Source organism: Macrotis lagotis, chromosome 1 (genome assembly GCF_037893015.1).
Source record: "Macrotis lagotis isolate mMagLag1 chromosome 1, bilby.v1.9.chrom.fasta, whole genome shotgun sequence".
NCBI classification, from domain to species: domain Eukaryota; kingdom Metazoa; phylum Chordata; class Mammalia; order Peramelemorphia; family Peramelidae; genus Macrotis; species Macrotis lagotis.
The window spans coordinates 238,251,787-238,279,359 of NC_133658.1; the positions used below are offsets into that span (position 1 = coordinate 238,251,787).

Below are 27,573 nucleotides of genomic sequence, written 5' to 3' on the forward strand. Positions count from 1 at the left end.
ACCAGTATTATTAAGTATGGAGAGATTCATCATCAGTTTAGCAAAGAGTAGTGACTGTTCAGGCCTTATCAATTTTGCAAGTTTTACTAGTATCCTTGATACTAGTAAAGGAGTATCCACATTGATGAAATCATAGGTCATAATGCTCAAAAATCTGCAGGAGTGGTAAATTAGCTTGAAATTCTCCATTTTATAGACTATCTTGAGGTACTAATATAACAATTGATTTATTTAGTGATTGATGCTGCTCTTCAAGGACCAGGTCAGCAGGACAACCTAAGTCTATCTGCTTCTCAACTCATAAGCTTTTAAAAAATACCATCAAAATCATACCCTCAAACTGTCCCACCCTCCTGACCACGCAACAGCCTAGCCCCCACTTCCTCTTCTTCAGGCTAGAACAGAAGGTCTGGAAATGAACAGAGGGTGGGCCCTGGGCAGATAGTACGGGTAGACTTATGAAACTAGAGAAGAGTTCTGTTGACTGCTCATTATCTCTCCCTCCTGGTATGAAAGTGAAAAAAACCTAAAGGTAAAAATTCCCAGTGTTGAGAGGGGCTTTTATAAAGCCATTGTTAATTGATATAGATACATTAGACCATCCCAAATCATTCAGACCATTCCTACCTCCCAACCCCCACCCCCAACCCATCTGATCCCTTCCTACCTGAGTAGGACACTTCACTGGAATTCTTTGTCCAGTTGGGGATAACTCTTCCTTCCTTCCTGTTGGATCCATCTGGAAAAGAAAGTGACATGGAAGGTTCTTCTCAGGAATCTTTTAATTCTGACAGCACTCCAGATAACCACTGATAGGCATACTCTAGCTCATTGCAGGTTTTGTCACATTGAGGGATGGGTCTGAAGGGATCTAACTTCAAATCCTAACTTGCTGGGTAAATAATTGCTAGCTGTGTATCTTTGGAAAAATCCCTTAACCTCGCTGAGCCCTAGTATTCTTATCTGCAAAATAGAAATAACATTTGTGCCTCCTACCTCACAGGAAAGCATTGTATAAATGGGAGAAATACATTGAATGGCAATTCTGGTCACTTCAAGAAGAAAATTCCCCATATTCTGGGATTGCATTGTTATGATCATTCAAAGTCCTCAGTGTGGCTACTTCCCTAATCTTAATTTCATGCTATTCCCTTTCATGCATCCAGTCAAACTAGAATATCTATTCCTCAATTTTGTCCTTTCCTCTTCTGACTCTGTATTTGGGCACATTATTTCTCTTTTCTAGATGATTCCCTCGATGCCTCTTGATATTAATTCATATCTTGTATAATCCTCCAATGGTTTCAGTGCTTTTTTCCTACTAATCAATCAACAAGCATTTATGAAGCACTTGCTATGCCTGCATTATCCACCTCATAAGGTTATTGAAGGGGGTGTTCTATCTCCCCAGTAGAATGCAAGTTCCTTGAGGGCAGAGGCTTTTTAGCTTTTGCTTATGTAACCCCCAATACATCATGTAGTACCTGGAAGATTGTTTTGTTGATATTGAAGGAAAAGGCCATTTCCTTCAATAGCAACATTCCAGGTACTACTCCTGTATCTTTTCCAAGAAAAACCTCAATGGGGTCATGAAGAGTTGAACATGGTTGAAGCAGCTAGGCAAAGTGCTGGGGGTTCCAAAAGCAAAAACTTCAAAAGTCCTAGCTCTTAAGGAACTTAAATTTTACCCTATAACAACCTTATAAGGTGGATCATTGTAAGCATTATTATTAATATTCCTATTATACAGAGAAAGAAAAAGAGGCTGAAATTAAATGACTTGCCCATGGTCACAGCTATTAAGATTCAAAGTCAGGATCTGAATCCAAGTTGCCACACTCCAAATACAAAACTTCATATGATAACATGTTGCCTTTCTTCCTTTAAGGCCCCAATCCAAGCATCACCTTTCCATGTAACTTTGCCTGATTTCCCAAACCAGAAGGAATCTCTCTCACTCTAGTCTCTCATGTCTCTTCATTTGACCTCCCCTATGAATTTTTTTTCATTCTAAATTAGTTATCTATTATTTACCATTTTTTTTACTTTGTAACCACATCATACAGCAGAATGTACTACATGAAGCAGGTTCTTAATAAAGTTGAATTTAACTAAATTGACCTTTCTGTCTCCAGAAGCTGAGAACATGACTGAAACCACAATGCATCCATCAGTTAAAGGACAAAAACTCATGACCTTGAAGTTCCTGTCTCCATCCTTCCTTAGGGACTGTATGTAATGGAACTATCACATAATGTTATGACTGGAAGGGATCTTAGCAATCTCCTGATACAGTTCCTTTATTTTACATTTGAGAAGCTAAGGACCTTGGTCTTCATCAGAAAAGAATGTTCTTTGACTGAAGCAGTGCTAGTATGATGATGGAGTGATGTATGGTGGCACCTGGATTTTCACTATAGTTTTTAAAAGCCAAGTTTTGATCATCTGGGGCTAATTATCCTGTTTGTGAATCATTCAAAGTCTTCAGTGTTTTTCTCCTCCATCTTCCTGATGGAATTTTAACATTTCATTGATTATTAGCTTCTCCACTAGGGAAGGGAAAAGAAACAAGATTATTGGAGGAGTCTGAATAAGTGGGATGATCTTCATCTAGTTATCAGCATACTCTAGAAGTTACTTTGTATTATTTTGTATAGACTTTGTATTTATTTACTTGCAAATATCATATTCACTAGTAGACTATAAGCTCATTGAGAGCAGTTACATTATTTATTTTCATGTCACTAAAGCAGGGTACTTAACCTGTGGTCCATGAGTTTGGTTTATAAAAAAAAAATTTGAAAACTTTTGCAATATAATTTATTTCCTTTGTAATCCTGCATATTTTACTTTATGTATTTAAAAACATTATTTTGGGAGTCCATAGGCTTTACCAGACTGTCAAAGGTGGCCATATATACACAAAAAGGTTAAGAATACCTGTTCTAGGTTATATAATACAGTTCTTTACACATAGTAGGTGCTTAATAAATGTTGATGAATTGTATTTTGTTCCTCCTTCCTTTTATTTTCTGTACATACTCAAATATACAAATGAATTTTTTATCCCACCCATATGGATAATACTTACCCTCCCAGGGACAAGGACATATCCCTCTACCTACTATCTCCTTTCATTTTCCAGTTTAGTCACTCTAGGTTTAGCCAGAACCAAGTATTCCAAGAATATCTTATCATAGTACCTGTATTCCAATAAATGAGGAGAAAGGTGAGAGAACTTTAAACTTCTTCTGATTAGCCCTGAACTATCTGATTAGAAAGAGCACTAAATAAGTGGATTCTGATCATGTCATCCCATGGAGAAATGACAGCAGCCAAGATACAAAGTGGATCAGGAGAGGATAAGATTTAGAGCAAAAGGGCTCTCACTCAATCTGTTAATTCACCCACCCTCATTTTAAAAGTATGGCAAGTAAGAATCTGAGAGGGGAAGAAAATGCTTTATAGTCATTCAAAAAAGGGGCTTCGGGGCGGCTAGGTGGCGTAATGGATAAAGCACCGGCCTTGGAGTCAGGAGTACCTGGGTTCAAATTCGGACTCAGACACTTAATAATTACCTAGCTGTGTGGCCTTGGGCAAGCCACTTAACTCCATTTGCCTTGCAAAATCCTAAAAAAAAAAAAAAGGGGGGGGGCTTCTCCAGTTCACTTATTTCCCAACTGCCTTCTGCAGTGGGACAGAATGAGAATACAAAGGAAGGCAAAGTAACTTGAAAGAAAGAATGTGTTCAAGTACTGACTGTTATTTTCTAGTTACAGGATCTTAACAAGTTATTTAATATCTTGTCACAACAGTCAAACAATGAAACATGAAACAAGATCATATAATATATGGCAAACAAGATTATGTATTAGAAGGGGTGTGCTCAAACCAACTTGATCCTGCTCACAAGAGCCCATTATTAAATTCTCAGAATTAGCCTTTTTACCAAGAAATAGGCAAATATTACAAAACAGGGCTTGCTTTTTAGTTTCATTGATTGTTTAACACCTAAGGAAGTGATGCAATTTAAACTTGAAAATGTGTCCTGTACACAGTATACATTTACCTGTATTCTATGTACAGAGATCTATAAAATTAAATTATTGTCATTCCTGGCTGATGGTTGGGGGAACTGTGGCATACAGAGATTTAGTGATTCACCCCAAATTCCACTTAATGGTAGAATTAGAATGAGAACCTAGGTCTCATGGGTAGCACAGAATACTGATCTCTGGAGTCTGAGGACCAGAATTAAAATCATACCTTGGACCCTCACTACCTGTGTGACCTTAGGCATGTCACTTAATCTCAGTGGGCTTCAGTTTCCTCCTTTACAAAGTGAAAAGGATGGAGAAGGAAGCTTCTGAACTCCCTTTTGTCTCTAAATCTGTAATTCTATTAATGGAATTAGAATTGATTGTCTAGTGTCTTTTCCATTCAGCTTCCCTGCCTCAAATACTGGCTACAGTCTGGTAAGGGGTAAAGTGGGGATGGGATGGGGAAGGAGAGGGATTGATTGAAACTTCAACCAAGACATTTTGCCATGTGATACTCAGATCTGTGAGAAAGGCTGACATTAATCATAATGACAAAATGAGTTCAAACAGTCTTGGGAAACCGCCCCCAACTCATCACCTAACTTAAAAATCAGTCTAACTATGGCTCTGTCCCCAGAGGCCCTGTGGAAAGTCAAGGGATTTGTAGGAAATTGGTAGGACAGTTCTTGGGGGCAAGTGGTAGCTAGGAGTGGGCTGGAAAAAACTCTGTGGGATAGCCCCTCCTCCAGCTCCACCCCACTCTCACTGTTGTTTCTTTCTCTTTTCAACACTCATTAGTTTCATAGCCTCCAAATACCAAATTTTTTTGGGGGGGGGGCATTTCCTGGCTTGAAATTTCACTGGTGTGAGAAACTCCCAGTATGGAAATTTCTTCTGCCAAGTTGGATCAATAATTCATCTGTAATTTGTCATCTCAGTTTTCTGGGTCACTGAAATGTTGTGACTGGCCCAGGTTGACAGAGGCAGGAACTGAACCCAGGTCTTCATGATATCTAGTATAGCTTTTAATTCATATTCCATGTTGTTTAACTTACTGGTAGTAGTCTCTATATAATAAATGTTTATTGAACTAAACTGCTTGCTGAGCAAGCATAAAAGGAGAGAAAGGATATTCTAGGCATAGAGAATAGCAATACAAGGACAGCTAACATTTATCTAGAACTTTAGAGTATACTGACACAAATATTATTTCATTTAATCTTCTTAATAACTCTAGGAGATGGGTGCTATTATTAACCCCATTTTACAGATGAGAAGTTAAGCAACTTGATAGGGGTCATATAACTATATTTATTAAGTATCTGAGGCAGAGTTTGAAAGCAGGTCTTCCTGACTCCAAGGATGATACTACAGCAAGGTGGCCCACTGGCTAGAGTACTGAGTACTGCCTTTAATACATTACTAACTGATTCTGGGCAAGTCACTTAACCTCTTAATCTCAATTTCCTTATCTGTAAGGAGTTATGAGGATGAAATAAGATAATTTTGTAAAGCACTTTGTAAACCTCAAAGCATTATATTACTTCAGGCAATTATTATTACTCACTGCAATACCTGATGCCTAACAACATGAACAAAGGCTTAGAGTTACAAAAGCAAAATTTAAAAATTTAAGACACGATAGTAGTATAAGGAGCAGCCCAGTTTGCCTGGAGCACATATTCTTCCCTTGGTAGGGAAGAATATGAGATAAGACTGGAACAGTAGGATGGTGACAGATTATGGAAGGTCTTGAACACTGGCAAAAAAGTTTGGATTTTGCTTAGAGTAGGCATCAGGGATCCACTGAAAATTGTCCAGACAGAGAATTGGTATAATCATATAATAGGTACTCAGGAAATGTCTGACGAATTTTGACAGAGAGAGGAGGGGGAAGTGGGAAAGAGAGAAAAAAAAGAGACAGAGATGGAAAGAGAGGAAAGACAGGCAAAGAGAGAGAAAAGAGATAGGGGGAAATGGAGGAAAGAGAGAAGAGGGAGGGGGGAGAGAAAGGAGAAGGAGAGAAGAAAGAGGGGAGGGAGTAAGGTGCAAAGAGAGAGACAGAAACAGAAAGAAAGAGGAGAGGCAGAGAGAGACAGAAAATAGAGGAAAGAAAGAGAGGAAAGAGAAGAAGGGGGGAGGGAGATGGGAAAGAGAGAAAAGAAAGACCAAGAGATAGAAAGAGGAAAGAAAGACAAAAAAGAGAAAGGAGAGATGGGAGAGGAACAAAAGAAAAAAGAGAGAAGAGAGAAAGGAAAGGAAAGAAGAGAGGGAGGAAGGTGGGAAAGGGAGAGGGAAGAGAGACAGAGACAGAGAAATAGGCACAGAGACGGAAAAGAGAAGAAAGAGAGAAGAAAGAAGAAGAAGAGAGAGGAGAGAGATAAGAAAGAGGGTAGAGGGAGACAGAGACAGACAGAGAGAAACAGAAACAGAGAGACAAGGAGAGAGAGAGAGACAGATACAGAGAGGAGACAGAAGAAAGAGGAGAGAGGGGGAAAGGAAAGAGCAAGGTGAGAAAGGAAAGAGAGAGAGAGAAAAGGAAAAAGAAAAGAGTGGCAGAAAGATAAAAGGAGAGAGACAGAGAGAGAGGTGGAGAGGGAGTACGGGGTGGGAAGGAGGAGGGAAGAAGAGAAATGATGGAATGGGGGAGGAGGAGGAGGAGGAGGAGGGTGTTTTTACAGAGCTTGTGATCAGCATCATTGACACTTCTCCCATCCAAGGTGAACAGGCAAGGAATGGACTGTGAGGTCCACAAGGGGCAGCCCTTGCCTGAGTATTTCAGTCCTGGAAAATGAGTACAGGGTCACATAGTATGTTAATAATAACAGGATTTCCTGAGCAGATTTCTCCCTCCAGTGAAGGGTCAGTGAGACCCAAAAGAAAAGACATAATAAGACAAGCTGCCCTCTAAATATTTTGCCCTAGAAAGAAATTCATCTCTCCTCAGGGTCAGTGTTTCTCATTTGCTCTGGCTGCCTTAATGGGAACTTTTCTCCCCCCCCCCCCCCCCAATAAGATTCCCTTCTCAGGCCCCATCCAGGTTGACACATGTCGAAATACAGCTGTTCCCATCAGTCAGCCTACCACGTCATCTGTGAGGAGGGAGGCCTTTCTCTAAGCCAAGGGAGAAGAAAAACATGTTTCTGGCACTGGAGTTCTAAAAATAGGGCAGCTTGGAAAGGGGGAAAAAATGGAAACCAGCAGCTCTCTGTCTGAACCTGAAAAATCACAGGAAGGAAAGAACTTGAGGTGGGGGTTTGAATACTAGTGAGGAACATAGACTGACTACAATCCATAGTCCTGGTCAGGGGTGGGGAGTACTGGGATGCTGGGGAGACAAAACCTGACAACCCAAAGCACCTTGCCCCAGGTATTTATCAGTCTATATTTCTTTTCCCATATTTGGTGACAGAACAGAATGATGGAAAGAAAATTGGCTCTGGAGGCTGCTACATAGCTAGTAAATGTCAGAGGATGGATTTAAATCCAGGTCCTCCTGACCATAAGTCAAATACTCTATTCATTAGGCTACCTAGCTCCCCTATTAGAGGATTACAGATGTAGAAGTGAAAGGGAACTTGGGGCCACCTATTTCAACCTATTATTTTACAGAAGAGGAAAATGAGGGATAGAGAGGTTAAGTGACTTACCCAGTTACACAGGTAGCAAGAATCAGAGCTGGAATTGGAGCCAGATCTGGTGACTCCACATAGGGCAGCTAGGTGGCACAGAGGCTGGAGTGCCAGTCCTGAAGTCAGGAAAACTTACCTCCCTGAGTTCAAATGCAGCCTCAGATAGTTACTAGCTTTGTGAGGCTGAACAAATTACCTAACTCTATTTGCCTCAGTTTCCTCCTCTGTAAAATGAGCTGGAGAAGGAATTGGTAAATGCCTTCTGTATCTCTAAGAAAACCCCAATTGGAATCAGGAAGAACTGGACATGACTGAACAACAATCTGATTCCACAGTTTGTGCTTTTCACATTTTCCCACAATATCCTACACTTTCTTTCCTTCCTTTCCATCCCCCCTCACACCCCATCATCCAATACACTCAGTACTTAATACTATTAGTAGCATATGCCTATCAACCTCTGGGATCCAAGCCTAAGACATTGGCTGCAATGCCCAGCTTATAGTAGAGACCAATAGGTCATTCTGCCAGGCCTTGCCCTGTCTAGCTTCATTATAGGTCTCCATCAAGGTCCACCTACCTCTAAAGTGCTTTGCATTCCTTAGACAAAGAGGAGGCAGAGAACACCAACATCAGACTTAGACTTAGGCATTTATTAAACACCTTCTATGTGTTCCTATTGTATCCCTATCTCATACTGAGGATGCAAACCCCCCAAAAGTGTTAGTTCCTGCCCTTAAGGAGCTTACATTTTACCAGCAACCTAGATTTTTATCCTATATTGGATACCATCTACCTCTGGGAGAATCGCATGTCTTCATTGAGACTCACCTCATATAGCAGCTAGATAGAGTGCCAGGCCTGCAGTCAGGAAGACTCAGCATCCTGAATTCAAATCTGAACTCAGACCTAGGAGATCACCTAATAATCTATTCCTCTCATTCTCCAAGTCAGAAACCTGAGGCTCCAAGGTGTCCTACTTGTTACAGCTGAAGGACCGCCAGGCTGTTTGGTCTTTTAGCTCTCATTCTGTTGCTCTCTTCATTCCCCTAAGCGGTTAAGTGTGCAATATGCTCAGAGTTTCTGGGAAGAATGGGATTGAGACATCCAAAGGGAGGATGGCTACTCCACAGGCTGCTCTGTATCCAGAATAAAATGTTGACTGGCATGAAGCATCAAAAGGACCTTGGAACAGCTACAGCAAATAATCCTTGACTTGTGACCCATAAGAGGGTTGAATGAAGAGAATTATGTTAATTCTGAAGTGCAGCTCAGTACTGTCACCACTCCCCACCCCCCACCAACCCCCCAACAGTCCAGAATTGTCAAAGCACCCAAAACTGAAAGCAGATTCAGCCAGGGCTTGGGCAGAGCTCCACATGGAGCCTTGCCAGGGTCACAGTCTACGGAATGCCCATCTGCTTTCTCTGTAGCAATTGATGGGCAATTCGATGGTGGGGGTAAGCAGGGAAGGTTACCATAGCTGTACATTTCCCCCTCTGCCTCTAGGTCTTTGCAAATGACTATGATCCCACATCACAGTTCTAGAACAAGAGTGCCAATAATGATTATACCAACTCACCATGCCATTCCAGAGACTCAAGGCAAGTGCAATGGATGACTTGTTCAGGGGGTGGTTAGAAGTCTCTTTCCTCTGGAAAAGAAACCATATGAGAGATGATGCTTCAGATCTTGGGATGCAGATAGGATGCTACTGATCATTTACTCCCTTTCCTCCCAAGTACTTTGAGCTAACTTTCCACTTATGAAAACATTTCTGCACTAATTCATCTAGACTCTTACCCTAATAATAATAATAATAATAAATGGGGCTTTCCTCTGTCACTAATGACCAGCATTTGTGAGATAGTTGGCTGGAGTCAGGGATCCAGGCCATAGGCTGAACTTACCACTTATTGGTTCTGGGCAGCTAAGGAAGCAGGCATTAACCCAGAGTCTACTGAGATAACTAGTATTTCTGGCACTTTTCTAGAGAATGGGCAGAAAGAATGGCGGAAGCAATGAGGGTCAGTGGAAAAAGTACTGAATTTGGAATCAGAACCCAGGTTTGTTTTGCAGTTTTACCTGTGTGACTTTGGACAAATATTGGTTTTCTCAGCTGTCAAAAATGAGTGTCAGCATTGAGAATGGACATTTTACAAAGGAGCAAACTGAGTCTGAGCAAGGGGAAGTGGATTCCCTGGGACCACATAGCCAATAAATGACTGAGGCAGAATTAGGAACACAAGACTTCCTCACATCCTGGGTTTTTATCCTGTTTTGGCCTCATGAAGCCTTGGGAGAGTTACCTGTCTCATATTGCTAAGGGTAACTAGGTGTCACAATGGATAGAGCATTGGACTTGCAGTCAGAAAGATTCACCTTCCTGAATTCAAATCTGACCTCAGACACTTACTAGCAAATCACGTAAGCCTGTTTGTCTCAGTTTCCTCATATGTAAAGTGAGGAGGAGGAAATGGCCAACTACTCCATTATTCTTTTGTTTTTTTGTTTTTGTTTTGTTTTTAGGGTTTTGCAAGGCAAATGGAGTTAAGTGGCTTGTCCAAGGCCACACAGGTAATTATTAAGAGTCTGAGACTGGATTTGAATCCAGGTACTCCTGACTCCAAGGCCAGTGCTTTATCCACTGTGCCACCTAGCCACCCCTACTCCATTATTCTTGCCAAAAGAACCCACCCCCTCCAAAATGGTGACCCAAAGAGTTGAACACAACTGAAATGACTGAACAACAAACAGATTTCTAAATTTGGGATCATGAAACCCAGTCACAACCTGGGATCTAAGAAAACTATTGTGGATGACAGAGTTCATAGGTTCAATTCAGCCAATCCAATCTGATACTCTTATTTATTATTCAAACAGAATATTTAATCTGCTTGACTGTTAATTTATACATTCCTAATATTTAAGAGATTTTTAGAGATTGTATGACTCAAAAATATCTCAGTTTACAAAATTGGAAAAAAAGAAGTTAATAGCATCTCTCTCCTCCCGACCACTCAACATTCATTGGTAATATGTAGTCATTATTAAATTTTTTTTTTAGTTTTTTTTGCAAGGCAAATGGGGTTAAGTGGCTTGCCCAAGACCACACAGCTAGGTAATTTAAGTGTCTGAGGCCGGATTTGAACTCAGGTACTCCTGGCTCCAGGGCCGGTGCTTTATCCACTGTGCCACCTAGCTGCCCTGTCATAATTAAATATTAAATTCTATGTGTTGACAAGATTTTGTTGGGTGATACAGTCAAGAAGAACAAAAACAATGGACATCTGTGCTCTAGATAGAAGGAATATAGTCAAATGACTTAGCCAACTATCTATCTCTAGGTCTCCGTTTCCTCATATTTCAGATCAGGGGCCTGGAATAACTCATCCTTAAAGTGTTTCCCAGTCCTGGATTATTCTCATCTATAACAGTAGGGCCCAGAGAGCAGTATGTTACAGAGCTCTGACTTGAGCTCTTTCTTTCCTCCCTTCTATCTCTTGTGCTAGTCATCCACCTGCACTCACCAGGAAAAGGGAAGGATCCATCTCTTGAAGGAAAGGTTGATAAATAACTGTGAAAGTGTCTTGTGTGTCATATCTGCCCAAGGCCAGGAGTTTTTCCCAGGAGTTCTAGAGGAAAAAAAACCCAACTGATGAAAGGGACAAGTAGTTAGGCAAAGTATCCTTCACTTTTGACCATCTAAACTTTTCTTTGTATTGTGGTTTATGGGACTCTTGTGTAGAACTTTGGACAAGAATTAACTAGATGTCTTGTTCTAAAATTGTCACCTTACAACACCTTGAGGTGGGTAAATTTAATTAAAGGGGCTATTGGGTTTCCTTAGGTCCAAATAGCTCCTGGTTGTTGCCAAAAGTAGAAAAGGGCTCAACTGCAAGTTCATTTCCTTTCTCAGGGCAAGTTAATTAGTGGTATAAATATGTTTCTGTAATAATCATGGAATTCTATGAGTTATTAGCATATTAAATATGTCCTGTGCTGAAAGAAATAAATAGCTGCCCTACACCTAATATTCATATTGTAAGATGAGCATCTTTCTAGAAGTGTCCTTGCATGACATGGGACACATGAGCTATACTTCAGTGTTATTAAAAGCTATTTAAATTACTCTGACATGAGGGCATAATGGGACAATGTTAGAGAAAGAAAATTCTGGATTCCCCTTTTTCTTAGGATTCAGGTTCGCTTTGAGGATCAGGGTTCAGAGCTTGAATTCCTTGAGGGAAGAGACCTAAAATGGTTACATCTTAGAGTTACATATGGTCAAAAACTGCTCACTGACAGGAAATATAAGCCAGCACACAATCTGTGGCCCATGGTCCACTCAGTTTCCAATTTTTTTATTGAGAATTTCAACTTCAAAGATAATATCATTGCAGGTCAGTGGACTAGAATGTGGACTAGAAAGAGCACTGTGGTATTGGTCATATTTGTGCTTTAATCTGTTGTCTACTTGTAGAGATGGTTTTTCCAGAGTTATCCACAGTGTCTTGTGGTCTCTTCTGGATCATTTGGAAAATTCTTTTTCAGCATTCAAAGGTCCGCTCTGGGGGAGGGATTGGACTTGAACAGGGGTTAGATATTACAAAGAGGATAATGTAGACTTGAAGCAAAGAAAAGTTTTCTAGAGCAGATCTATGAAAAAATGTCCAGGATACTTGGGGAAATAGTAGATTTCCTTTTGAATTGTGGGGATTTTCAAGTACAAGCTGAATGAGTCCTTTTTGGAACTTCACAGACAGATTTCCTGAGCAGGTGCAGGTCTACCACCAGAAGGCCATTCATGTCCTTCCTATTTCAGATTCTTTCAACAATATGAAGTTCATTCTAACTGAAAATCCAATGATTTTACCTTGTAAGCTGCCCTAGCCAGCTGAGTCAGTGATAGCCCAGACTATCACTAGATAGTATCAATTCTGGCTGTAATATTAACTTGATGTGTGAACTTGGCCAAGTCCCTTCAGTTCTCTGAAGCTCAATTTTTTCCTCTGTCAAATGAAGAAATACTTGTACTATCTGCCTATAAGAATATTGTGCAGAATTAAATAAGATTTAATGTGACACAAATGCAATTTGAGCCCACCAAGACTTTTGGAGCACCCTGAATATCTTATCATCATTATCAATATGCAAACCCATCATTTTTTGAAAAAATGATTCCAAAATTATGCAAGAAGGAAGTCCCCATTTGACAGATAAGAAAATAGATTCTAGGGAGAAAGTATAATAGCTCCTGATATCCAAGTTCTTTCAGCAAGTTGGACCTTGGGAAAGTTAGCTATAATTTTGTGCCACCATCAAGGAAGGGAAAGTAGCATTTGGGAGTCAGTGCTTGGACAAGGACACAACATGAGTAGAACCAGATGCAGCTCCCTCTCATGCTTCTTGGCTCTTCCTGAACCAATACCTAATGCCACTCCCCCAAAATGGTCTCACCTGATAGTACCATTGCCGCACAGCTGTGGCCAGTCTCGAAGGCTCCTCAGAGCACTCACATACCTCATTGAGGTCCCTATAGATCAAAGCAAAATAGAAATGAAAGTCCTGAGTTTGAATCTTGCCTTTGATACTTATTCCCTCAGTGACTTTGGACAAGTCATTTAATTTCCCTGGGTCTCAGTCTGCTCATTTGAAAAATGGGAGGATAGACTAGAAGAGAGGTTCTTAACAGACATCTGTGACCTTTTTTTTAAATACATTGAGAACTGTGGTCTATGATTTCTTTATAACCTTTGTATTTTATTTTATGCATTTAAAAACATTAGAATTCATCAGATTGCAAAGGTGTTCATGACACAACAAAGATTAAGAACCTCTGATCTATAGTCTCTGAGATCCTTTCCAGGTCAGATCATAAATCTATGATCCTTTGCTCTTTTGAGGACAAGAAGCTGTCTTGGCCAAACTGATAAAATATTAGAGAGATAGGAACACATGAGTTAGGTCTAGGAGTCAGGAAGAATAAAGAGTGAAGGCCCATCATCAAAAGGAAATGAATAAATAACAAAAGACAAAGTGAACAAAGGATTGGGTTAAAAAACCCCAAGTATTGGCAAGAATTCACTGTCCACTAGAGTTCTAATAATCTATCTCACCTTAAGGAGAAGCTAGGTGGTGTAGTAGGTCAGCACCAGACTTGGAGACAGGAAGATCTGAGTTCAAATTTGACCTCAGGTATTAACTGTATGACCCTGAGCAAATCACTTAACCCCTATTTGCTTCAATTCTTCATCTCTAAAATGGGGGCTCACTAGAGAAGGAAATGGCAAACCAATCTAGTAACTTTGCCAAGGAAATCCCATGGATCAAAGTCCATGGAATCATTTAGAGTCTGACACAACTGACACAATAACATCCCATCTCAGGCTTCGGGGTTAGCCTTAATTTGATTTTTAAAATAATAGAGCTGTCACTAGATAGCATTCCCAGTTGGCATCTGCTCTTTTTGATATAGCTTCTCTTATCAGTGGCTTTTAGTAGTGGAGAAGAAGCTAATAACTGGCTTCCTACCTCTAAGCCAGGTAGGAAGGACATAAGAATAGCCATAGGTACTAATACCGAGGGCAGCTATCAGAAGAGATAGGGTTGTTCTTCCTTATTTCTTCCTCAGCATTTCTTTTTCCCTTGGAGTTACTCCCACTCATTTGTTTTTTGCTTCAGGGCTCCCTTCCCAGTCTTCTCCCTCAGTTCTTTCTTTCTTTTCCTCTCCTCATCTCTGCTCCCACCTTTCTGAAACCCCAGATGTTTCTCCAGAATTTCTTATGTACAATGTTGACTTGTCTCATTCATTCCTGGAGGTGAAATCAGAAATTTCTGGTAGGAGGTAGTCATCCTGTGATCACAAGAAGAGGGCTATAAAGCTGGAAGAGAACTGAGAGGTCATCAGATTCAACCTTATCATTTGACAGGTGAGGAAACTTAAGCCCAGAAAGAGGTAATGACTTGTCCAGGGTCATATCAAGTCTGAAGAAGAAAAATTTGAACCCAGATCTTTTTTTTTTTTTTAGGTTTTTGCAAGGCAAAGTGTCTGAGACCAGATTTGAACCCAGGTACTCCTGACTCCAAGGCCAGTGCTTTATCCACTACACCACCCAGCCACCCCTCCAGAGCTTCTTAAATCTAACTCCCATGTTCTATTCACTATGTTAGAAGTGTCAAACATGACATTTGTACCTGCAACACTACTGTATGGGAATCAAATCAAAATGTAATTGGAAAACATTTAACAACATAAATAAAAACACATGACAAATTATGTTAGCATGAGATTTTCTAAGTCAATATGTAGCCCAAGAGGATCCTTATGTACAGTTAATATCCTGAGTTTTCTTTGAGTTTGACACCACTATCCTATATCATGTGATTGAAATGCCCTGGTAATAAACTCTGTTAAAACCAAAAATTTTAAATAGAATTGGCTATTCAGTATCAAGTTTTTCCCTTAAAATTATAAAGGTGAAATTTCATCACTTGGGACAAAATTTATGATAAAATCCTTCTCCTTCTCTTTCCCAAGACTGAATTTAAGCCTCTTAGATTCTTAAAGGAGTAATAGAAGAGCTGTAATTCAGAAGATCTTAGATTTAGAGCTAGAAGAACTCTTAAAGCGTAGCTAGTCCAACCTTCCCATTTTACAGATGAAGAAAAATTTAGCCCAGGAAAGCAAAGTGACTTGCTCAAACAATAAATGGCAAAGTAGGGGGTTTAAATGTGGATCTTCTGAAACCCCAGAAGTTTCAGTAGAATAGAACTGTTCCATGCCAGGTATCATATCAGCAGGTAGTTATAACTCTTTTATCTGATTTCGAAAAATGGCATCTCAGGACACTTGTGGGTTAGCTTTACCTAGGTCCATTCTCCTGCTGTGATGGAGATGAATTCTTGATCTCTGAGATATCCACCAGATTCACAAAGGCTTTGGGAACCTAAGAGAGTATAAAAGAGATTGATACCTTCAAAATCACAATCATTCTGTTGGAGAAATCTCTTGACCTTCTGGTGATTGCTTGGTCACTGATCTGAAACCTAGGTCTGGGAAATTGCCAGAGTGGAGAATATACTTTTCCTGGTAAAGTCAAGTAAGTGATTCTTTATCTAAGCCTTATATGTCACAAATTTCCTAAAAAGTGCTGTTTCCTGAGATTTGACAGAAGTCCTAAATTGTATGTAACCAACTGCTAGTGGGAATTTGGAGCACTACATCCTATGGGTGATTCTGACTTTTAGGGACATCTCAAGATTACTCACTTCTATCACTGTATATTCGTGTGTGTGTGTGTGTGTGTGTGTGTGTGTGTGTGTGTGTGCGCATGTGTGCATGCATACATGCATGTGACTTTCCCAGAGTCATACAGCTAGTAAGTGTGGGAGGTCTAATTTGAACTTAGGTCCTCCTGACTCCAGGACCAATGCTGTATCCATTGTGCCACCTCTCTGCACCTATCATTGTGTATTCTTCAATAAAACCCATGTAAGCAAAGCAACCATGACCTATACTCCACTATCTCAAATCATGGGAATCCTTTGAACACAAGACCAAGACACAGTGTGAGTCAAAGGTTTCCAGTGAGGATGCAGTTTTGTAAAAATGTAGAGAGTACAGGGAGAACCAAGTTTCAAATGCTTTAACCCAGTTTTACAAGGTATCCATCCAGTCTGCTAGAGAGAAACATTTTCTTTTGTTTTGAAGCTAGAGCTTCCTCAGAGATGACATCATTTCAGAATGAAGTCTGGAAGCTTTCTCATGGAGAAAAGAGTGGGATTCAGTCCATAAAAATACCTTTTCCCCCTGAGGAAAATTGCCTTACAGGCAACTGTTTTCTTACTGAGAGAAAAAAACAGTGGATCAGGTGAGCAGATAACAATGGATGTGAATCAAAAGAATAACACAGGACTCTCTCCTATCATAGATTGTTTGGAGATTCAAAGAGTACTTTCTGTACAACATTCTTATGAGTTTGGTAATATAGCATTTCAGTTTTACAGTTTAGGAAACTGAGGTAGAGAGAGGTTCAGAGAGAGGGTCACATAGCTAGAAAAAATTTAGTATTAGTAACTTGAATACAGTTCTTCAGACTCCCAAGATAGTGCAGTAGATAGAGCACATTGGATCTAAAGTAAGGAAGATTTGAGTATAAATTTTGATCCTGAATACTTATTAATCAAATGACCATGGGCAAGTCACTTAATCAGTTTCAGTTTCCTCAGTTATAAAATGGGACTAGTAACAGCATTTACATCCCTTGGGTAACAGAATGTTCCAGGAAAAAACAAAGTGTCCTTATCCATCCCTTTCCAGGCTATCGCTACCTTCTTATATGACAGCAGGTGAACTATCACTGGGAAGATAAGAGGTTACTGGGTTCTAAGTTTTATTTACTTAGATAACTGAGATAAACACTGGTCACCAGGGTTTCATTACTTATTTTCCCATACAGAAATTTATTTTAGAAATGTCCTATCCAGAGGCCCAGAACTTACTGCCAAGCTCCTGTGGTTTGCTATTTAATATACTTAAAAGTTGGAGTCAGATGGCTCAAATAGGTTTGATCTTCGGTGTAATTCAGTCCAAAAAACTTATGCAATCAGATGTTGCATTGAAAGAGCTTCAGAATCCAGGATGAAAACAGGTGATGCCCTAAGAACCAACATCCCCCACCCCTTAAAAAATTTCTAGTTGATGGTACTTTAATTTATGTGAATATATACCTGGTTCATTGGGCAGCTATGCCTTCTCTGTAAGTGGGTAAGGGGTTAAGGAGATATAGCAAGGTGTTAGAAGTCTGGGAAATGACTTCCTGAAAAATTCTTACCTCCTGATGCAAATAGTCTATGAGTCTTGTTAGTTCTTGCATGCTGCTAGTCATATGAGTCTCCTACAAGAAAAAAGAGAAATGCCCTATAGGAAAAGGTTTCTTACTGAACAGTAGTTTACTGGAGACCTGTCTCCCTCCACTGGCCAAGAGGACAAACCTAGTCTATTTGATAGTTCTCCAGACACCAGATATACCCATGGTCTCCTGGTTTGTAGATGTTTCTGAATTTCCTTCATTTTTTTTGCCAATCAAAACAGGGAAAAAACCCAAGCAAATGAAACGTTAAGCATCAGAAAAACGGTAAACCAAAAGTCAAAGCTTGGGTGAGGTGAGCATTGTCTGACCAGTTATGTGGCTGCCCTTCACAGGCACTGGGCAATAGGAATTTTTCTCCTAAGGTTTGGCTGGTAGCAGAGTTTGGTTGGTAGCCAGAGGAAATTAGTACTGAAAAGAAGGAAAATAATTTATTCAGAGATTAAAGCCTCCTGATTTACCTCAAGATGTTCATTCATTCATTCAATTAATCAGTTACAACAAGTGTTTATTGTTTACCATGTGACAGACCCTGTGCTAGACCCTGAAGATAAACTAAAAACCAAAATAATTTCTACCCTGAGAATGTAAGTCCTTTGAGGATAAGGAGAAAAATTTGGTCCATCTTTGCATTTCTAGTATGTTTAATAAATGTTTGTTATTTTCAATAAATTTTATTAATCCCTCTTTCTCCTATTTTTACCAGGATGGAAAAGTGGTCACCAGAGAAAGAGACAGTTTAAGTCCCTGTCTTGCATTTGTCCTTGTTTTTATACTGAGTAAAACACTTCACTCCATAAAACACATTTCTTCCTTCCCTGTAGCTGGGAAAATGAAATTATCTTTCAGAGCTCCTCAAAATGCATGTAAGATTGACACCATAAATGAATGCGCTCCCTTTTTCACCAGAAAAATCAAACCAACCTCTATCCAACCTAAACCATATGCACATTGACTGTCTGTCCCCCGAGGCGACAGGACCCAGGCAGGCCGCCAGGGCTTCTGGGAAAGAGGACTGACAGTTACTTTATTCCCTTGGGGGACACTAGCAGAGAAACCAAGATAACTGCCAAACCCCTCAGGTATTGATTCTACCCAGAGGAGGGCAGTGGGCCAGCTCCCCTCAAAATAAAATTGCCAGGTCTTATAGGAGAATTGGACCTGTTAGGTTAGCAGGTTCAGCTTCCTGAAATGAAGGATTAAGGAAAAAAACATTTTTTTACCTTAGCTGATGTAGACCCATATTCTTCTCTTTCTCCAAACATGAAGGCTTTCCTGACAGCTCCTCCCCTAGTTGAAAATGATTTTGCCTTCTTTCTCTTCCTGTCTCTATATTCTGTTTGCAACCCTGTAGTTAACCATTCCATTTTCTTGCCTTTTATTCTCATTATTTCATTTTAACATTTCTTATGTCCCTGCTATGGTCATGTGCTATGCTAGAGATTGAATTTTAGTTCAGTCCAACAATAACCTATATTTTATAGTTTTTTATGATTTATTAAGTCCCTCCCAAGCACAAAATATTATGTTCCCATTTTATAAATAAAGAACCAAACAGAAGTCACTCAGAACCAATAACTATGAGAGGTGGGATCCAAACCTAAACTTTCCAATTTGAAATCTAATTCTCTTTTCATCAAACCACCCCTTCAGAAAGGCCAGGGATTACCCAATCCCTATGCAAGATTACCCAATTCCTGTGTAAGAAACTGAGAGATGCAGAAGGTGAGGAGCTGGCCCCTAGGTCAATAGTTAATTTGAGTAAGTTTCTTTTTTTACATAACAGAATTTCAAGTTGAAATGAACTTTAAAGATTGGTCAGTCCACTATCCTCATTTTACAAAAAATGAAACTGAAACCAAAAGAAAGCAAGGTTCCCTAGCTAATAAATATTAGAGCTGGGATTTGAACTTTGCCTGAATCTAAGTCTAGCACTCTAACTATTGAGCTTAACTTTTAGAACATATACATGTGTGTGCATATTCCCCCAAGGGAATGTATGTACATACATTCAAGGAAAGTAAATTTCTTCAATTCAGCATGTTACAAAACAAGCAAAAAACCTCTCCCATTGGACATATTTCCACTATTTTTTTCCTCTGATTTCTTACTGCCTGTGAATTAGAAATAACTAAGACACTTTTCAACAATTGGGAAATTTTCAAAAGGAGCAAACTAAGAGTCAAACTTATAGCCCAAGTGTATGGTTCAAGGATGGTCTGAGAGTGCAGTACATTTGGAATATTAGCCATGAGATGCTTGCAATTTAGCCAGAGGTGGGATTCTGCAGTATTTGAAAAGCATGAGAGCCCCACTTTCCCACTGGATAGGGAATAGGAGAGGGGAAACAGAAAAGAAGGTGAGAAGGCACCAAAAAAATGCCCTCTCAAAACAGTAAAAGCAAACTAGAATTATAGAGTCATGATATGCTGTTGTATCTGGGGACAGGTTCAAGACATGGCTCTGACATTTTCTAGCTGTGTAACTTTGTTTCTTAATTTCTTTGTCCTCATCTGTAGAATGAGATTATTAAAATCCACTGATTAAATTTCAATTGATTTCTGGGAAGAAAAAACTTTATAAATTATAAATATATATAGAAATGAGTTATTATTTCCTAAACCCAGTTTTATTCTATCAACTTTATATTCCTAGGAAATCAGAATTTTTTTTAAAAAAAGGAGAAACAAACATTTTCTGAGTGGGAAGTTGTTATTCCTGGATTCTCATCTTATCTAGCTTTTGATTTCATGATCTGTTAGATGGTAACCTTAAAATTCTAAAGACAAAACAGAGCCTTGGTTTTGTACTTAATAGGTGTTTCAGAAATGTTACATTCATCTCCTTCATATTCAAAAGTTCTTTGAGATCCTTATTAGGGGAAGAGACCCTAAAATGCTGTTTCACTTATTAAACTTTTCAGGGCAATTTGAAAATGCTAAAGAGCTATGCTGCTCCATATCCCAGACCCTCAGGTGGAATAGCACAAACCAGGGATGGCAATTTTCAGACAGCGCAGCCTCCAAAACTTTACCTGTTGGCTGGAGGGGCAAGGATGGCACTGACTCTGAGCATTGAAGAAGACATTGATGAGTTTCCAGTCATTATGAAAATTCAATTGCTGAAATCAAAGAGCAGAGAGAGAAGATGAGAAGGTCTTATGTTTAAAAGAGAGTTGTAACTCAGACAGGGCAATGGAAATTTGACCTAAGGCATCAAAATCTAGAGGATGTTGGTAGAATTGGTGCTCCTTCAACAGTATAGGAAAAAAACTAAGCTTAGTATTGAGTTAACAAGAATAATTTTAGTGAACTAGAAAGTTATCAGTTGACTTCTTCTCCCCAGCTAACCACACCCAGGTAAACTCTGACCTAACCATACTGAGTTCCTGCACTTTAGGAGACAGTCTCTACAAGTAATCTTTAAGTATTCCAGGATCTCTCTCCTTATATACCATACTCTACTCCACTGAATTTACCTTTAAAAGATTGATTTAAAGATATGTTTCATGATATTTATTTCAGGCACTAAAAATACTTGTCACAACTTTGAGAAAAAGATCCTTCTTTCCTTTCCATTTCAATCCTAGCCAGTCAATTCTAGAAATTCATATTCAAGTCACTTGAATGGCACCACCTGCATTTTCCGGCAAAATGGGTATAACATTTGCTTCCATATGATAAGGTGTGTGAGATTTAGCCTCTTCCAAAGCTGATTTACCACACCTTCCAATTCAGATCTTGTATTCTTATTTCAAGTCATTCAGTGAGAACTTAGGGAAAGTTTTTCCTTGGATTCAGGTTCATAGGCTCTAGTCTAGGAGGCTCAAGTTATCTCAAATTTGGCAGCCCATAACAAGATCTGATTTTCTATCTTGCTACCCTCTATTCATCTTACTTATGTAGAGGCTACAAGACATTTAACACAGTGTTTACAGCACTGAATTACCAAGACTGTAAGTATCAAAGATGACCATCATATCCCCTGACTAATGTTACAAAAGCTTCCCTCTCAAAGAATTACTGCCTAATTATTAAGGTCTACCATTTGAAGGGACAATGAGAAGTTATCCAACAATACCCCCTAATCCCCCTAATGGTCACACATGAACCATCTGAGGCATGAAACCTCTGGAGGGTAATCATACAAAAACCACCTTAAAGTTCTAAAGACAAAATAAAGAAATGTGGGCAAGTCTGGATGGTCAGCCCGGGTGGCAGAGGATAACTACAAACCTATTCCCTTTTCAATCAGATCTTACTGCCTTTCAGTGGCCAAAAGAACACCTGAAAGTAGTTTGATAACTTCTTACCTTGTTCTTTTTCATGTGTTGTATCAGTTCTCTGGCCTGGGCCCTCAGGTCTCTGGGAAACAAGAAGAGAGGGAGAAAAAAGGGAAGAAGAAAGGAAGAGAAAGAGGGAAAGAAAGATCATTAAAGTGCATAGATCTCCTTAATTCAATAAACATTATTTTAAAGTTATGAAAGTATAAAGAATGGGAAACTCTAAGTAGGGACACCACTGGGCTTTTGGGAAGGCCTTTGATGAAGGAGCTGAAAGTTGCCACCTCACCCAGTCAAGGATAATAATTTCAGTGATTGAGTCTACTTTTTCCATTCCCTTGATTTCCAAAGGTCAGCATGCTGACCAAATTTAGAGAAAATGGATACATTTATCATACAGAAATCAGCATGGGAAAAACATTTCAGGATTAATATCAGTCTCTATTCTGAAAGACTATTTGGTTAATCCAGCTTGAGTCCAGAGATTGATAAAATGCCCTTATCCCAAGAGTCCTCAATGGGCAACTTCAGGTTTCCAAGGCAACAGAGGAGAGGGTGCCAAAGAAAGAAATAGCAAAGGAACTCACTCATTTCCGACTCTTGGCAAAGCCTTCTCAACAGGTGGGCATGGAAGTGAAAAGACAGATGGACTAAACCTCTTGATAAAATCTGAAAGAACTAATTATCAAGATGTTTTTAGGTCAAAGATTTGTGAGAAAAGAACTAATTGTTTATCATTTATGTAATAATTCATAATAGAAAGTCAGAGTTGGAAGGGACTTCAAGGGTCTTTTAAGGCAGCTAGGTGGTACAGTGGATAAAGCACAGGCCTGGAGTCAAAAAGACATCTTTATGAGTTCAAATCTGACCTCATAAACTTACTAGCTGCATGACCCTGGACAAATCACTTAATCTCTGTTTGCTTCAGTTTCCTCATCTGTAAAATAAGGGTAATAGTTACCCCTACCTTCTAGGTTTGTTGTTAGGATCAAATAAGATAAGAATTCTAAAAATGCTTAGCACATAGCAAATACTATATAGACATTAGCTAGTAGTAGTAATAGAGGCAACAGCAGCAGCAACAGCAGCAGAATTCATACCTGAACAGGAATCCTCTCTAAAATACAGCCAGCAATAACCTGATCTTACTTGAAAACCTCCAGTGATGGGGAGCTCACTCCTTCTTGAGATAGGTCATTCGTTACACTTTGAGACAGGTCTCATTGTTAGGAAACTTTTCTTAATATTAAGCTGAACTCTGTCTCTCTATAACTTCTGCTTTCTGAGGTCAAGAGGAATAAGTTTTATCCTTTTTTTCCATATGATTGTTCTTCAAATACAAGGAGACAATTATAATGTCCTGTCTCCCTGCCTGCCCAATTGTTTTCTTCTCTAGGCTAAACGCTTCCAATCTTCATAAGGCATGACTTTGAATTTTCTAATATTCTTAGGCTTTATCCCCTCTAAAGTAGCAGGCTTGAATTCCTGTCTCCCTTCTCATGTTCAGAAGTTCTATCCTTTACTCCCTAGTCCTTGGGTAGGGATCCTCCCCTTTACTAACTGGAGAATTGACTTCAAAGTGGTCCCTTAAGGAGGAAAGAAAATAAGTGCCCATGTCGAGAGGAAGAACCTGTCTTTCCTTGCCTCCCTCCCTCCAGAGAGTGACAGAAAGGAGAGTTTCAGGGAGCACAGACACACTGAACATGACCGGGTGCTGATTGTGCCAGAAGATGGCTAAAAATAGTACTTTCAGAAATAGTCAGCTACATGTTGCTCCCAGGAGAAATGGAGGCAAAGCTTTCAAAGAGATGGATGAAGGGGGAGAATATCTCCTTCACAATTCCTCTATCTTCTCTTATTATATTTTTTCTTTTTATCCCTGTCCAGTTGCACTCACACTATTTAAGGAAAAAATCACATAGAAAGGGATTTTGAAGGTCATTTAAATTTCTTTCCCTATTAGTATTCAGAACAGTATTGAACTCATTTAGACAGTTTAGGCTCTGCAGGTCACAGACTTGGGAGAAAAACTCTGGGCTGGAAATCAGGAAACCTCTATTTTAATCTTTCCTCTGAGCATTAACACTAAATCCACCATCTTGGGCAAGTTGCTTAACCCCCCCCCCCCGTTTTTTTTGCTTCATCATTAGCATTTATGAATCTCATTCTCTCACCTATAAATAGCTTCTGCCCCATGGATAAGGAATAACAAATGCTTTGAACATAGTCAAGGCAGGATCCAAGCTGTAGGATGGTGTACTCTCTCTCTCTCTCTCTCTCTCTCTCTCTCTCTCTCTCTCTCTCTCCCCCCCCTTCTCATATATATATCTACATTTATCTACATTTATGTGTATATATATGTGTGTGTGTGTGTGTGTGTGTGTGTGTGTGTGTGTGGTATGTATGCACACAACATAAAAAGTATGCCAAGAATACAATAGAATAATCATGGTGGAGAGAAAAGGAAAGGGATGTGCATATGTGTGTGTGTGTGTGTGTGTGTGTGTGTGTGTATGTTTCAGTCTGGGAAACATTGTCACTATACTTCAGACTTACCCTATGAAGTCAAAAGAGATTATCTATATATTTGAAAGCTCCTAAAAGATATTTGGTAAGGGAATTATTTTCTTGACATAATTAGCTTGTTGTGGAATGAAAGAGTTGATTCCCAAGTGGCCAAGAAAGAGGAAAGTTGGGGGGTAGAATGGGAAAGGGGCACCTCCCTGGGCCTGGTGACTAAATCTGCCTAATCACTCACTCACAATTAGACCCATTTATGGAGGCAAAACTTAAGTGTTTAGAATGCAAGAAACCAGATTCCTGTGCCCCAGACTTCACTGGTAATCTGTGTTTGGCATGCTGCTTTCTTGGTAATTTTGTGTTTAAGGGAAGCAGCTGGATACAATGAAAAGACTGGCTGTGGAGACAGAGGATGGGTGTAAATTCTGGCTTTTCTATTTACTTCCAGTGTCCCTTTCTTGGTCCTCAGTAAAATGAGGTTGGACTAAATAGATAACAGCTAAGGTCCATTACAGTTGTGACTCTGTAAGGCATTTCATCTGCAGCCTCAGCTTCCCATAAAATGATGAGAGTGAAGGTCCCTTGTGGCTAAGTCTGACTCCTTGATACACCTGGCTGTGCACTTCTGGGGTCTAAACCTCAGAGCGACCATTAAAATGGCCTAGTCCAAATTCCTGGCTTTTCAGCTTAACCTAGAAGGCTGGCTCTTTTATATGCACAAGGTAGCAAAAGAAAAACTAAAGGAATATTCTTCTGAAATCATGCAAATCAGGGCTTGCTGGCTTTGCAGCTGTAGGACAAAAATACCTCCCAGTGCAGCTTGTCTTTCCCCACCCCTTTTGCCCCAGGGCCTGCATAAAAGTATGAAGTCTGGAAAGTTTGTCATTCTCTTCCCAGACTCCTTCTATGAGAGAGCTTCGCCTTTGTGGGTGACCCTCTTCCCATTCCCCCAGCATCTCTAGCTCATTTCAACCCCTCTTGGCACTGACACCTATATGACCTAAACAACTCTCTGAGCCTCAGTTTCCTCCTTTGTAAAATGAGGAAGGTTAGCCTAGATTATTGCTAAGGGCCCTTTCAGCTCAAAATTTCATAACTGTGTCACAAGAAACAATGTGACATAGTAAATAAAGGATTTGACAGTTAAGAGATTTGGGAAGAGAAATGTATCTCAAGAGGTACAATGACTAGAGTGGTAGGCCCAGAGGCAGAGAGACCTGAGTTCAAATACAGTCTCACATACTTCCTAGCTGCATGATCCTGGACAAGTCACTTAATCTGTTTGTCTCATTTTCTTCATTTATAAATAATAACAATAGTACCTACTTCCTGGTATTATGAGAATAAATGAGATAATACTATAAAATACCTAATACATATATATATATATATATATATATATATATATATATATATATATATAAATGCTAGTTATCCTTGTTATTTGTATGATCATGGGTCAGACACAACTTCTGGGTCTCAGTTTTTCATCTGTTAAATGGGTATATGGTATTCCTGCAACTTCCCTAAGGACAGCAGTGGATAGAGTGAGTCAAGAAGATTCCTGTAGCTGTAAAGACCCTAGGCAAGTCACTTAACCCTGTTTGCCTCAGTTTCTTAATCTGTAAAATGAACCAGAAAAGGAATGGGAAACCGCTCTATTATGTTTGCCAAGAACCCCCCCCCCCCAACAAGAATTATACGCAACTGAAACGACTCAACAATACTGCCTTTATCATTGTTATTTTGGGAAGAGAGTGTCTTAAAGCACTATATATGTGAATTATTATTTAGTCCTTTCCCTTTTCTGAATCTTACTTTCTTCATCTGTTAAAAGAGGTTGAACTAGATAATCTCCAAGGTACACTTAAGTTCTGACATTAATGAAGTACCTGGAAACATAGGAAGCACTTCAAAAATGTTTGTTAATTGACTTGTTGATTGAATGATTGGGAAATTAGTACTGTGTAAGACTAAAGAGTTGGGTTGTTAATACTATATGAGACTAAAGAGACCTTACCTGTCAATACTTGCATGCATGTCTGCATTTGGCTTCTCTCAGTCCTATAAAAGGAAATAAAGATGGAATTATCTTATTTGCTATATTATATTTATCACTTGTAATCCAACATAATCAGGATTTTACTTGGTCTTATATTTTAAAGCATTTCAGATTCAACCCCAACCCAGAATTCTAGATTCCAGATTTATCCTTAATTTGAATAGAAAAATGATCAGACTTGGCTGCTAGCTTGTTCCAGTATGTGTCTGGAGTCAGAGAATTAACCCTACTCTCCGAGTGAGGTTTTTAAGGGGGTATTTGCTCGGTTTTTAGTGATGATTTGGATAAAATCATGGATAGCACCTTTATCACATTTGTGGATCACATGATAGGTAACACACTGGATGATGGAATAAGGAATCAGAGATCTTGACAGCTTAGAAAATTGGGTTAAAGACAATAAGAAGAGATTTAATAGGGATAAATGTAAAGTATTCCATTTAGTAAGGACAAGATGGAGGAAGTTTGTTCAGAAAGCAGTTTGAAAAAGAGCTGGGGTTTTCAGTGGACTACAAACTCAATGTAAGTCAACAGTCTTGTTAATGAAATCTTGCATTGGATTAAGAGAGTTATGAATTCCATTAATAAGGAAGTGATGGTTCTCTTGATCCCTGTCCTAATGAGATCACTCACTGTACTACTATTTGGGCTATATGGAAAAATGAGACTTCTAGTGTTTGTCACTAGTCCAGGGGTCAGAACCAGGAGGAATGTGCTACAAAGATTTGTCACAAAAAAAAAATTCTAACAATTGGAGCCTCTAAATGGACTGGACTAACTCGAGAGGTAGTAGATTTTTTTTCCTTGGAGGCTGGACCTTTTGCCAGATGTGTAGATATTGGGGATTCTTGTTCAGGCATAGGCTGTAACAGCCAGTCTTTGAGATTCCTTCTGACTCTGAAGTTCTTTGATTCTTTTCATTTTATAGATCCAACTTCTTTCACCCCATTATCACTTTTCTAATCCCCAGGGTTAGACCCTGACCCCATCTCTGCAGTTATAAAGCTCCAAATTTAACATGAGGCCTATACCATTGTGGGTGGCAATAGCAAATGCCATACACTGCTTGTGACAAATATACCAACAATTCCTAGTTACCATTTTTTCTGTTTCAGTACCATCCTTGCATCTGGGACCTGGAAAAGACATATGAATGTTTTGAGAT

General features: G+C 39.4%; 1 protein-coding gene across 5 annotated transcripts in view; it reads right to left on the minus strand.

Moving 5' to 3' along the window:
* Positions 1–27,573, minus strand: part of PLB1 (phospholipase B1) — a 224,008-nt gene that overhangs the window by 148,884 nt on the left and 47,551 nt on the right. For 4 of the 5 annotated variants that reach the window (XM_074209801.1, XM_074209798.1, XM_074209799.1 and 1 more), the window contains 11 exons: positions 27,507–27,544; positions 26,367–26,410; positions 22,414–22,504; positions 21,857–21,908; positions 20,579–20,665; positions 17,509–17,571; positions 15,542–15,621; positions 13,133–13,208; positions 11,203–11,307; positions 9,255–9,326; positions 668–739 (listed from right to left, as the gene is read on the minus strand). In XM_074209801.1, coding sequence (XP_074065902.1) covers positions 668–739; positions 9,255–9,326; positions 11,203–11,307; positions 13,133–13,208; positions 15,542–15,621; positions 17,509–17,571; positions 20,579–20,665; positions 21,857–21,908; positions 22,414–22,504; positions 26,367–26,410; positions 27,507–27,544 — 780 coding nt within the window. The remainder of the gene's footprint in view (positions 1–667; positions 740–9,254; positions 9,327–11,202; positions 11,308–13,132; positions 13,209–15,541; positions 15,622–17,508; positions 17,572–20,578; positions 20,666–21,856; positions 21,909–22,413; positions 22,505–26,366; positions 26,411–27,506; positions 27,545–27,573) is intronic. The other variant, XM_074209802.1, reaches the window with a different exon arrangement.